The following is a 13,497-nucleotide window of genomic DNA, read 5'->3' as shown; positions in this document are numbered from 1 at the left end:
GGGGACATCAAAAGTTTAAGATTTCTCGACAAAAATAAGTGGACACGTGATCCTAATCACTTTTCTTGGAGATAACAAAAGTAAAAGATTCCCCGACAAAAGAAAGTGGACATGTTACTAACCCACTAAATGAACAAGAAAACTTGGACCCAATTACACCTATAAATAAAGAATAAATGGGAACTAGTAAAATACACAAGAACAAAGTCGAAACCTGAAGAAAATGTATTATACATATTTGAAGGTTTCTAAAAGACGTATCAAGAGAATAAGAAAATAGCTGATGAATTTCAAAGCCTACCACAATAGGCTAAAAGAAGTAGGAAATGAGATATCAGATGATATAATCCAGATACATATAAACTGGTTATGCCATGAGATAAGATCAGAAGAACAAGCTGTTTCTAGATTAATAATCTAGGAAGAAGACAACTCAAGTGGAGGGACCACTCAACCACCCACTCGACCCACTCAAGAAATAATGTCAAACAACAGCTGGAAGATATTAAAGAAAAGTTATGGCAAGAGTTTGAAGTCCGCAATACAAATCTGTCAAGGACTTCTATAAATAATCAGGCGGAAAAAAGTGAAGGCATCACTCAACCTCTTTGTTTTTCTTCAAAATAATTTGTAATATTTTCTCTTTTAAATTTATGTGTGATGTAAGTTCGGCTACTATAAGTAGCTAAACAAGTTTTTCCTCCTCTACAGGATGTTAATATATAATAATAATTTGTTATGTTTGAATAAAAGAACCAAAACTTTTGCCCCTCTCATGTATTAGTTTCAAATTAAACTATTTTACTATACACCCTGAGGTAGGAAACGAAACAAGGTTGTGCTAGGTGTTGTTGAAGGAATCTGCGTCATGAACCATCTGTTGCGACTGCGTGGTTAGGCTGTGAGGAGCAGTCTGTAAAATCCGGTGGATAAAACCCGGCGGCACTCCGGTCAAAGAAGTAGATAGTTCAATTTATTATACGGAAGCATGATGAACAATTTATAATAATAAAAAATAAAAAAATTGATCATTTGAATATGGTATATATACTGGAAACCTTGCGTAGCTGCATGTCTTGGGGCTATATGCCTTTAAGAACAGGCTCGATAGGTCTAACAATGCCACATACTATATTTGAAGGAATCACGGTATCCTTGGAATTTTTAGAAAATAAGATAGTTAAAACCAAGTTTTGAAGAGATGGGTAGTAAAAAAAAAAGTTGAAAAGAGAGTTGGATATTTTTAAATAAATTGTCCTATTTTTATTATATCATTGGTATATAACTAAATTTAATTATTTTACTATAATACCATTACTTTTTTAGTAAATATATTGTGAAACGATCTAATCAAATCAATTCACAATTAAAGTCAATTTCCAATCGGTTTTGCTTCATGATGAGAACAAACAACGTAATTTGTTTCTGGGGCTTATAATAAGTTAACATGATTGGCCCGATATGAATGGATAGAACTTGGTAAATCAAGTATTAGTCATTCTTATTTCTGTATGTAATAACTGCTCCCAGGTAACAGTCAAGTATTAGTCATTCTTATTTCTGTATGTAATAACTGCTCCCAGGTAACAGAAGCAGTCTGTAACAAAGTGCAAATCCCTTCACTGTCCAACTGTACATGAAAACCAAGTCTCAGCACGGCCACATGTTATGGAACTTTAAACCAAAACGAAAAGGGGCTCTCATTGTTGGATCAAATTTTATTCAGCTTTATCGCCAGCGATGCTTTCATACAAGAGAATGTATCCATGGTCAATATTGGGCGCATATTCGTTAGCTGAACCGAAGTACGTCTGGATAGCCGACTCCTCAATCATCTCAACAGTTTCATCATCAAAGAGCAGCCAGTGATTGTGACTTTTGACGAGACTGACATAATGCCCATGATTCGGCCCACTCCCTACGTGTACTACCACGGCAAATAATGAGTATTCGGAGTCAACATCGTCCATGGTGCAGGTGAGTTTTAGTTCCAAAGGGAATACCACACGATAGGACAACTTCTTGTGCCGATTTAGCTGCTCCATGTACTTGAATCGCTTGAGATGAATGACGAGGATATGTGGGGGTTTCTTTATCTTCATCCTCTTCTGTGCTTCTTGCAAACTGTGTTTAGCGTACAGAGTTTAATTTTTCTGACAAGTCTCAGTAAGAATAGACGTCAAGAAAGGCGCCTACCTGCAGCACTTATCGCAGAAGAATTTATCCTCGGCATTCAGCATTTCAGTGGAGCTGAAGTTCTTGAGGCAGCTAGTAATTGAACTGTTTTGTTCGATATCAAGGCTCAGATCTAAGAATGTCTCATCCCTTGCTGTAACTGTCTCACACCTTAAACATTTTGTCTCATTGGTAAGAGTACCCTGCGTCTCGCCGAGAGTCAGAGATAAAATGAGCAAGAAGCATATCAACATTTGGCAACCACATCACGTAATGATTATATGAGTTCTCAAACAATAAAAAATTACTAAAATGCTATGTATGATAAAGCTTGAGCTCTGCTAAAAAGGCGTAACACGCAAGCAATGATCATTTTATATCATGGTACAGCACATTTCTGATGTGAGTGGAGATTCAGCCAATAAAATTTGAATCCAAAAATTATCATTTTCATAAATTCCCAGAGTGTTAACCTGAAAAATTGTGTGCACCCAGGTAACTAATGCTTCCTTCTTAACACCATTTATAGGGCCATTGCTCAGCCCATTTGCAAGACCCTCAACAGAAGAAGTATGTGGAATACTTGGCACTTTTTTAGACTCTTTCTCCAGTGTGTCGACAAGTTCATTTAACAAAAAGTTCAAAAATTCATGGGCATCCTGCATGAAAGCATGGATATCACATCATCTTGAAGCTTGAAAAGAGAAAGTTATAATGAAGAAGATTAGTATATTGTAAAGTTCATAACCATCTATACTCAACTTTTGCTTAATTGTCGAAACTTCCAATAAGTTGCCATCTAAAAGAACTAAAAGGTTCATAGCTATATGAACAACCACCACATAGCAAAACAATAAATGTTCTGAATGTTTATAATAAAATCTTTCGTGACAACAAATCCCTGATGTGAATTTCAGGAATCAAATGAACAAAAAAAAATAACTTTGGTGTCCACAAACACGTATCTATGCTTCAGACATGAATTTTAATCACAATAGATTAATGGTGAAAAAAGGATTTATCAGGAAACGTTTGGCACTCGAAAAAAAAAAAGCTTGGACAACTTAGATTCTATTGAAACCAACACAGTGCTTCCAAGTGGCAAAAGAAGCTAGCGTTCACCAAAAACACACCTGATGCATGTATCCTCGGAAAAGGTCATTTTCTTTTCTTACTCTCTGTACAAAGCGTTTTGGAGCTATGACACCTGTTTTCTTCTTCTGTGAACTTATCTGCACAAAATTAATTAACACATTAATTTGCAAAATCTCAGAGTATGCCAAATTACAGGCATTCAAATCAACAACAGCACCAATACACAATGTGGCTTCGTTCCAAACTGATGGCTGCTAAACCAATCAGGCAAAATGAACCAGCCATGTGTTTTCCCAAATTTCTCATGGATAGTTACTGGTTAACAAATGTCGAGAAACCAATGTTTCAGCCTTTCAGGTAATTACCAAAGCTTTTCTTTTGTTATTTAGCAGATGATGATTAAAACCATGAAATGAGCCATGAAAATTATGAAAAAAGTATTTCAAGGTGCACTTGGAACCATGATAAACACATTCACATCAGAGGGATTCTTTTACCAAGCAAGCGATTTGGCCTCATGTATTAAGTTCACGAAATTCCGACAAAATAAATTGATCAGTCAAGTAAGAAGCTTATAAGCAGTTCGAATGCTCAAAGATGTATCAAAGCAGCCAAAGACTAAACACTTAGTTCAGCAATGAATCTACTACCTGGAAGTACAGCTCTGCAAGACAAGTCAAGAGATTTTCATCTGCTTCACTTGTTTTGTTCCTTGAAGAATATTCCAACAGTTGTTCACGAAACGGCGCACAGAAGTAAAGAGCCTGCAAAAACAAGTGACATCGAAGTAAGGAAGCATTCAAGATTCTCATCACGGTCATACAATAAAAGGCTTGTTGCTACACTTTCAAAACACATTTCTTTCAGCACTCATCATGGTAAAAACAGACAGGAGATCTCAGCAACAGCCATTGAGATTGCATTAAGGACAAATTGAGGCCATCCATGCAGTAACTAACACTTGAAATTCTGCAATCCAGTTTGTAACTTGAAATTCAGTAATCCAGTTTCCTTCACAAATGGCATATCAATTTCTTCCCCAAGACCAAATTAACCAAACCAGAACACACCAAATTTTTTACTTTAACCCATTTAATCAAACTCATAAGAAAATAAAAAAATACATGGCAGACCCAATAAACTCTTATCCTGAAATCGGCACTCAAGAAAACCAAAATCAACAAAGCAATATAAACTTATAATCATGGTTCGAGGCTGCTGTTCTAGTTCCATTGATATTTAACGAAAATGTTGCGGTTATCGTCGTGGATTACTTTTATAATAAAAATAGAAATAATTATATAATTTGGAAAAAATTTAATTGAACAAAATAAGAAAATTTTGAAAAAAATCACAGAAAATGTTATGCAGCAGCCGCGACAACCAAAAAAACTCAGTTCCGTTCCGCGACGACAACCTCCACAAAATAGCCGAAATTCCACGATGTTATAGTTACACAGCCATATTAACCTGGAACTTTGTCGATTCCCGAGACTGCGACCCATGATTAAATCAAGTCTTCCTTAGAGATAGCCAAATGCACAATCGAAACCTCCTAGCTTTTCCTTTTGACTTGACCACAAAAATCGAAATGACCAAGGAAAACATCCCAAAATCCAAAACACACATCCCAAAACTCATCAAAGCCCCCAATTAACGAGAAATTAAAATCACAATAAACAAGAAATGAACGCTACAACAACATCCCACCTGGAGCACGCTGTTGCAATAGCAAGTATTGCCGAAATTCTCCAACCCGAAATACCGCTCTCCCTCAGGAAACTGATCGCCTAAAGCCTTCTCTAACTTGGAACCTGTCACACCCATCGCAACTGTGACACCATCCAGCATATACCAAAATTCCTCTATCCCTCCAAACTTGCAACTACTTGTTCACAATAACCAGAATTAATTCATCAACTTCAATCGGTTCCGAGACTGGGGCGATGGATATCAGTATGGATTGATACCTATTTCTTGAATTTAAGGAGTTTCTAGGGTGTGTGAAAATTGTTTTCTTCGCCTAGGTGTCCCATGAGAATTGTCTACGAGATCTTTCTGTAAACTCAAAACGACAACGAGTTTTTGCCTGATTCGGTCGTTTACCGTGAAAATGCAAAATCAATGGGACAATTTTAGAGCAAAATGATCAATAAATTCCCGTGCCAATAATAAAATGTATTGTTTTTGTCAAATCGATTTTGTAGTATCATATCTGTTTTCTTTTTTCTTTTTCTTTTTTAATGAAATTCGATATAAAAAAATCGAAACTTTTGAATAAATATATGATATTTTAGATATGTTATTAATATACGAACAACTATAATAAATTTTGATATTAATGACACATTTTTTTTATATGAAAATTCGCTATAAAACCATGAACTAGTATTAATAAATGATATATAATTTAATAATTAATGTTTAAGATCTAGCAAATATATTAATTTTTAGTACCAAATATGTATAACAAATTTTGATATTAACGACACATGTTTTTTCGTATGAAAATTGATACATAATATTAAATATTTCACATTAATATATTATATTCAATATAAATTTTTTCAGATTTGATACTAATATATGATATTTGAGCACACAAATAAGTGTAATAAGTATTGCATTAATATAATTATTCTAATTTTATACTCAAATTTTTATCTTTTGTTCATTACTAAAATAATTTGTTCTGCAATATCGTATATATATTCATGATTTTCAATGTTTTGTATTGAATTTCATAATAAAAAAATAATTTTTACTCTGTGTATAGATCAACTTTGACTCATATCAAAAATATATATCCGTGAAACTCTTCACAAGAGATTTATTCTTATTTTATATGCACATTAATTAAAATTTAATGCATATATACTACAAATATATGACCATATCATTTACGTGCATTGATTTTTTAAATTATTAATTATTTTAAAAAAGTTAGTTATATATCCCATATTTTTATAAATTTTTTAATCTATTTTATTTTATTAAGATTGAGCACATCATATTAACTACCTAGGAGAACACCAAATTTTTCTTTCAATTTTACCCTTATATGATACTAATATTACACTACCATACCGACACATACAGAACAATCAGAAATTAACTGTATACCGAAATTTTCGATACGATATCGAAAATTTCGGTACGGTATATGGTATGTATTTTAAATGTTTTCGGTATTTCGATATATACCGAAATACCGAAAATTTCACTTAAAAATTAAGGTATTTTAAGATTTAAATTTTTATTTTGTTGTGTTGGATTTCAGATTTTAATCCAACAATTTGGGTTTAGTCTAAAAAACAAGGATTTCTCGTTTATCTTAAGTCTTCCTTCGCGTCTTTGCAGATTGCCCTAGCCCTAACTTGATTCTCCTCCAAATCGAGGAAGCTTTTGTTGGGTTTTGTGCCCAAAAACAAATGTTTTTAATTAATGTGAGAAATATTTCGATATTGTTTTTGCATGCATGTTTTTTGATGCTTTATAAATATCTGGAATCCCAGGATTATTATTATGTGATTTTAAATATTTGTATATAAGTGTTATATACATGAGGATAATATTTAAAATATAATGATCTAAATATGTCCGCAATTATAAATTAAAGTTGGGATCTTTAATTTAAAATTGTTAGCGTGGTCCATTTTAGAATAATCTTATCTGGATTATTATTAATGAGATTATTATGAAAACACATTATATAATTTGATTATATAGGATTGGAGCATGATTAATTTTGAATCTCTTTAAATTTCCGTATCTCATTGAGATTTCAATTAATAATCAACGATGGTCATATATGAGTCAATCATAATTCTGAGTAATTAATAAACTCCTATTTATGATATTGTATTTTTTGACATATCGAGTAATGACACAAATTATATGATGTCAAAGTTCTTGGTACATTGGAAATACAATAAAATAAATAGCTGGGAATATTAATATACAAGACGAAATCCATTCCTTCGTAAAAGAAGATAGATAAATGGTTCCCTTAAGTGTTGATTCGGGACTTGAATAATAAGAGCGCTCAATTTATGATTAGATCATAAACATATTATTCATTGGAGAATCAATGAGACTTAAGGAAAAAGATATAATTAAAGAGGTTAAGTGAAAATTACCTAGCTTTAATTATAGACAATTAATGGAGGATTGATTCACATGTATTGACTATATCAATGGACTATTCAATTTTTGTTGAGTAATTTTATATCTATTTTTTCAAGAGTGCAATTCCAAGTTTATAGTGGAATATTTTTGGAATTGATAAAATTAATATATGCAAATTAAAGAGTTTAATTTATTATCAATTTTATTGGAGCTTGAAATTATAGGTCCATTTTAAGGCCCGAGATTTTAATTACTGTAATCCGAGATTAATCTGAAATGATTTATTGATTAATTGATATGATTATAGACAGAAAAGATCAGACCGGGAGAGCCGAAAGAAGATTTGACATGAGGTGCAAGAAGAGTCCCCGCGCACATGCGCGACATGTATGGGCGCACATGCGCGAGGAAGACAGAACCATGCGCGCACATGCGCGACTTAGATTCGCGCATATGCGCGAGAGGTCCAGAGAGTTGGGCGCACATGCGCGACCTCAATACGCGCACATGCGCGGAACGTCCAGAGAGTTCGGCGCACATGCGCGAATGGTGAAGGCACGCGACAAAAGGTCTCGCGCATATGCGCGACTTATGTGCGCGCATATGCGCGAGCAGTCCGGTAGTTCGGATAAGGCTTCCGGCGCATATGCGCGACTTTGTGCGCGCACGTGCAGAACATGCAACAAGCCACTTGCCATAACCGTAAGCAACGCATGTATATATATATATATATAAGCAACGTCAATCATTCAGAATGAAAGAAGAAAGAAACCGAAGCTCCAAGTTCCTGATGTGTGAAAATTGAACGTCACGTAAATTCCGTCCGTCTGATTTTAAATCTGAGTACAGCACCGTGCTTCTAGAGACGACAGCTACAACTGGGCGTAAGTTTTGTTACGTTTTGATGTCGTTTGAAATTATGATATTGTTAGAATTGAATAGGAATCATATATGGTGTTTCTGATACAGTGGACATCGTATAATCGAAGTCAGATTAAAGAACAGACTGGTTATGTAATTGTTATGATTTTTGGAATTGATTGATTGAGATTCGATATCAGATTTGTATTGTTATTGAAATTATGAGTTGCCCCGATATTGATTATGAGTTCTGGTATTATATCTGTGGTGTTGGAATTGACGGGGTTATCGAGACTGTATTTTTATACCGTCGAAACATCAGTTGATTGATATTGATCAGATTCGGTATTGATTTAGATGGTATTGTGATATCATATGTCGATTGGCATTGATCAGATTATGTTTTGATTTGAGTATTAATCAGAACAGGTTTTGAACTGAGTTATATACTGATATTGTATCTATTCGATTGTCATTATCAGATTGGGTATGGACAGAGTTGAATTCGGGACTTCGTCTTCGTCAGACCGAGAAGATAAAGGTATAAATTAATGTTGAGTTGGGATTGCACAACTCGAGTGAAGTTTGGCTCGAGTTTCCCTAAATCACATACTTTACCTTATTGTATTGATTTGATTGATGTACTTGTTCTCTTGATTTATAGACAGTAGGTATTAGATGAGTAATCTTGTGACAGAAGCGCCTGATAGTGGTGGGATCGCCACGGGCACATTGCACGATGTCACAAGATAGTGTATTGGCGATAGTGCCAAAGTCTGTCACCGGATGATTGCCTATCGATATGGATAGAAATGTGGCTTCTTCTATTACTGGTGATCGGTACCGTATCGATGTGGATAGAATTATAACTTCTTCTATTACTGATGATCGATATTATATCGTTGTGGATAGAATCGAAGTTTCTTCTATTACTGGTGATCGATACTATACCGATGTGGATAGAATCCGAGCTTCTTCTATTACTGGTGATCGATACAATATCGACGTGGATAGAACTGGAGTCTTTTCTATTACTGTTGGTCGATATGGGAATACCCACATCTGGAAACCGGGATCCCTAGACTAGGATTGAGTCTAGTCTAAAATGTGGAGTCATGAGTCTAATTGACAGTTTACATTGAGTTATGTTGATTATGTTCATGAATAGGGTACATGATGAATTATGTTGCTGATGATGGTACATGTTTAGAATATGATTTATTCTTGATATGGATTTATATTCTGATTTGAATACATGTTAGACATATCTGTTATATGCTGTTATATTGTTTTTATGATTGCATGTATACATGATTTATACTGAGAATGTAATTCTCACCGGAGTTATCCGGCTGTTGTCTTGTTTGTATGTGTGCATGGCAACAGGTGGGATAGGATCAGGGTCAAGAAGAGAACGAGGCTGGACTAGATAGCGTGGAGATCCGGGCTTCGAAGCAACTTAGGATTCAACACTGATATATAGTTGAACCTAGTTGAATTCTTGTAGATAATACAAGATTTGTATGTTTATGTTTAGTATGTAATCTGAATTGAATTACATTACGTTTTCGCTTTGTATTTTTTTTAAAAAAAATTAGACCCTGTTTATTATAATTGGTTGAATTATTCCTAAAGACGATTAAGGAATGAATTAGCGTCCGGGTCCCCACATCCATTGTTCCCCATGTCATCTCCGATTTACTTCCAACACTTATTTATTAACATAAAATTTTTGAATTTTAAGTCATTGCTCAATTTTAATTTGTTTGGAAAATCGTAAAGAAAAATATTTTTTCTTTAGCGATTCATTTATCTCATCTCAATCAATTAATTTTGAATTAATTGTCAAACAATAATTTGTGATAGAGATCACAAAAAGATACACATTCGAAATATTTAATTTTAAATTATTAATATCAATTATTTTCTATTTGAAATATTTATTAGATAAATATTTGTGAAACTAATTTTTGAATTACGATGGTGATGAGATCTTCTCCATTATTCATGATAATCCTTGTGATAATATATATATATATATATATAAAAGGATATGAAATGTTATATATAATATAATAATAGATTGAGTAGTGGAGGAGATCATGCCTCCTCCACTTCAATCACGTAAATCACTTCCCTAAAAGAGGGAGGTGATTTTAAATTTAAATAAAAAGTTTGTTTTTATATCATATATAGAAGATATGATTTTGGGATCAAAAATCTTGACAAATTAAGAGATATTCTTCACAATCATATTTTTTCTCTTGATTTTTCTCAATGGTTGAGATTTATAAATAGAGAAATATATCAATGTACTGGTAAGCGAGAAAAAGAAAAAAGAAGAGCAATATTTTGGTGACGCCCACACGTCAGTTCGTTGGTTCGAGAGAATAGGCGTGGAAGAATTACATTATCTTAACTCAAAGTAATTTTGGTGGAAAATGTTGTTTTATACGATTCGATCTATGCCAAGCTTCCGCAAAATATAATTTATTTTTAAAATTCGGTTTGAGAAATTAACAATTTGTATCAGAGCGGTCAACACTCTATACTAATTTAATTTTATAGAGATTTTTTTCTCTATATTTCGGATACATTCGTGCTTATTTATCTTGGTTGGTCTATGATTATATGTTCCACTCCCTCGTCAAAGCCTTTCCTGTAATTAGCATGATTTTATTTTTATTTTTTCTCCATGCAATTTGATTGTTACATTCATGTTGATGTATGGACTGATCAATGAATATTATGAATTTAATTGTTAAATTTCAATCATTGTCATCATCGATTTATAATTTTAAAATGTTTAAAATTTAATTTAAATATTAAATATCGAGGGTGACAATTTTTTCTATAGTGTTATCTCATACAACAAATTGCGAATTTGTTTTTTCAATATCGGTTCCTATGTCTCGTGCATAATATATCTAGTATTCATGATGATTGATTTGATGTGTTCAAGGCATGTGCATGTTAATTTTAAAATTATTCTTGTACTGCTTGTGGTGCCTTTATCGTGATGCACGCAATATTTATAATTTTAATTTGTTTAAAATTAAAGGACTTGACAATTTAAAATGTTTAAATTGATTAACAGTTTTATAAAATAAGAGTTATTTTATAAATTTTATATTAGTGGTTTAAAATGTTTAAATTCACTATTTATTATAAAATAAGAGTTATTTTATAAATCAAATACATTTTTGTAAAATAATGAGTGGGAGCGGGTAATATGACAATATTAACCTTTGGTCTCCACCGTTAGAACAATACCGTGAGTTTTTTGTAGCGCTTCGAGACGTTCTTATTATGTCCTCCCTACGGAGGGTGTCTACAAATTACAATAGCAAAGTTGTTTTCCATGAGATAATGTAACGACCCAAGGCTATCCCGATCTTGGGCTCTGACTATGGGCTCTCTCTGGAACTCTAGATTCTTCCCTCACGGGCTTTCCATAGGCATCGTTACTCATAAGCTATCCCGATCTTGGGCTCTGACTATGGGCTCTCTCTGGAACTCTAGACTCTTCCCTCACGGGCTTTCCATAGGCATCGTTACTCATAAGCTATCCCGATCTTGGGCTCTGACTATGGGCTCTCTCTGGAACTCTAGACTCTTCCCTCACGGGCTTTCCATAGGCATCGTTACACATAAGCTACTCCAGCCCATGCACTGGAGTTTGTAACTCCCCAGGATCGAACCTAAGACCACATGTAGCTCAATTGGTACCAGGATTGTGCTAAGTACCTATATATCCTTTTATTGTAACGACCCAAGGCTATCCCGATCTTGGACTCTCACTATGGGCTCTCTTTGGAACTCTACACTCTTCCCTCACGGGCTATCCATAGGCATCGTTACTCATAAGCTACTCCAGCCCATGCACTGGAGTTTGTACCTCCCCAGGATCGAACCTATGGAAAGCCCGTGAGGGAAGAGTCTAGAGTTCCAGAGAGAGCCCATAGTCAGAGCCCAAGATCGGGATAGCCTTGGGTCGTTCCAGATAAGATTTTAAAATGTATTTTAGTTTTGACCTACCCTACGGAGGCAATTACTAAATTAAGTTTTAAAATCTGATACGGTGGGTTACATTCATAAAAAAAGTGATTAAATTAGTTAATTATCTTTTTGACTAAAATTTATAAGAAATTAAAAGTTGCTAGAAATATGAGATATTTTATATAGCATTTATTAATTGAGAAAGTCTTATTATAATTAGCAATTTTGACCTACCCTACGGCGACATTTAATTGTGGTGATTATAATTCTTTAAGACTTCAAGTAACATGTTTTGTGTATTATCACGTGCTTTTATGCATTCTATTTACTTTGTCTTTAAATTATTTTGTGATATTTATGCAACTGCACATTGAAAATATTTCTCATTATTTCAGAAAATATGTCAAATCCTATTCTTCTTCTTCTTGCATCACAAGTTTTGACTGGTGAAAATTTTTCTAAATGGAAAAGCAACATGAATATCCTCTTGATCAATGAAAGTTACCATTTTGTCCTCAAGGAGGATTGTCCTCCGGTGCCTCCAGCTAATGCTTCAAGGACTGTGTCACAAGCATATAACAATTGTATTGTTGCAAACAACAAGGCACGTTGCTACCTGTTAGCATCAATGAATGAAGTGCTTAGAGCTAAGCATGAAGCCTTTGAGACTGCTAAAGAGATTATAGAATCTCTACAACAAATGTTTGGACGTCCACCTGAACAAGCACGCTATGAAGCTGTGAAAGCAGTTCATAGCGTGAAAGCAGTTATGAACTGCAAGATGAAGAACGGTTCTTCAGTTCATGAGCATGTGTTGAAAATGATTAATCATTTCAATGATGCTGATATCAATGGTGCGAACATTGATGAAAAAACTCAAGTTGGCATGATCCTAGAGACACTCTCTCCTGCTTTTCTCCAATGTAGGACAAACTATGTTATGAATCATAGGGCATGTAATATGACAGAACTCCTAAATGAGCTGCAAAGTTATGAATCTCTGATAGATGATAACAATGGCAAGGCAAATGTTGCTGAAGCTAATGTGGCTGTGGGAAAGGCTGCTTCTTCCAAGAATAAAAAGAAGAAAATGTGAGAAAGTTTAAGGGCGAGAAAAAGATTCAAAAGAAGAATTGGAAGGGTGCTGAACCCAAACCAAATGGAAAATGTTTCCATCGCAACGTGGATGATCATTGGAAAAAGGAACTGTAAGAAGTACCTTGATGAGCTGAAACAAAA

At 34.0% G+C, this 13,497-nt stretch overlaps 2 protein-coding genes across 4 annotated transcripts; one reads left to right on the top strand and one right to left on the bottom strand.

Annotated features, from left to right (window-relative positions):
• Positions 1-1,476: 1,476 nt before the first annotated feature.
• On the bottom strand, positions 1,477-5,430 carry LOC142542736 (ubiquitin carboxyl-terminal hydrolase 4-like). Of its 3 annotated transcripts, none has more exons than XR_012819577.1 (7): positions 4,981-5,430; positions 3,921-4,034; positions 3,309-3,407; positions 2,649-2,834; positions 2,197-2,378; positions 1,575-2,124; positions 1,477-1,523 (listed from the first exon to the last, which is right to left on the bottom strand). XR_012819577.1 is itself a non-coding variant. In XM_075649536.1 (6 exons), exons 1-6 carry the CDS (start codon positions 5,119-5,121, stop codon positions 1,719-1,721), a joined length of 1,128 nt encoding a protein of 375 aa, XP_075505651.1. In that variant the 5' UTR covers positions 5,122-5,430; the 3' UTR covers positions 1,477-1,718. The 3 variants fall into 3 exon arrangements, 1 of the variants encoding a protein (XP_075505651.1); XR_012819578.1 differs by having other exon boundaries at positions 1,589-2,124; XM_075649536.1 differs by having other exon boundaries at positions 1,477-2,124.
• Positions 5,431-12,658: 7,228 nt separating this feature from the next.
• Positions 12,659-13,209, top strand: LOC142506092 (uncharacterized). Its single transcript, XM_075619241.1, has 2 exons — positions 12,659-13,138; positions 13,186-13,209. The coding sequence occupies exons 1-2, from the start codon at positions 12,659-12,661 to the stop codon at positions 13,207-13,209; spliced, it is 504 nt and encodes a 167-aa protein (XP_075475356.1).
• The last annotated feature ends 288 nt before the right edge of the window (positions 13,210-13,497 follow it).

Source organism: Primulina tabacum, chromosome 1, assembly GCF_025594145.1.
Source record: "Primulina tabacum isolate GXHZ01 chromosome 1, ASM2559414v2, whole genome shotgun sequence".
NCBI classification, from domain to species: Eukaryota; Viridiplantae; Streptophyta; class Magnoliopsida; order Lamiales; family Gesneriaceae; genus Primulina; species Primulina tabacum.
This window is presented reverse-complemented; position numbering and strand designations above follow the sequence as displayed.

Bases quoted from the DNA above. Each gene is read 5' to 3' on its own strand.
- LOC142542736 (XM_075649536.1), bottom strand. From the start codon at position 5,121: ATGCTGGATGGTGTCACAGTTGCGATGGGTGTGACAGGTTCCAAGTTA. The intron at 3,408-3,920 runs GTAGTAGATTCA...AATTTTGTGCAG, and splicing joins TTGCAGAGCTGTACTTCCAG to ATAAGTTCACAGAAGAAGAA. The intron at 2,125-2,196 runs GTAGGCGCCTTT...CGCTAAACACAG, and splicing joins TTCTGCGATAAGTGCTGCAG to TTTGCAAGAAGCACAGAAGA.
- LOC142506092 (XM_075619241.1), top strand. From the start codon at position 12,659: ATGTCAAATCCTATTCTTCTTCTTCTTGCATCACAAGTTTTGACTGGT. The intron at 13,139-13,185 runs GTTGGCATGATC...TCTCCAATGTAG, and splicing joins ACATTGATGAAAAAACTCAA to GACAAACTATGTTATGAATC.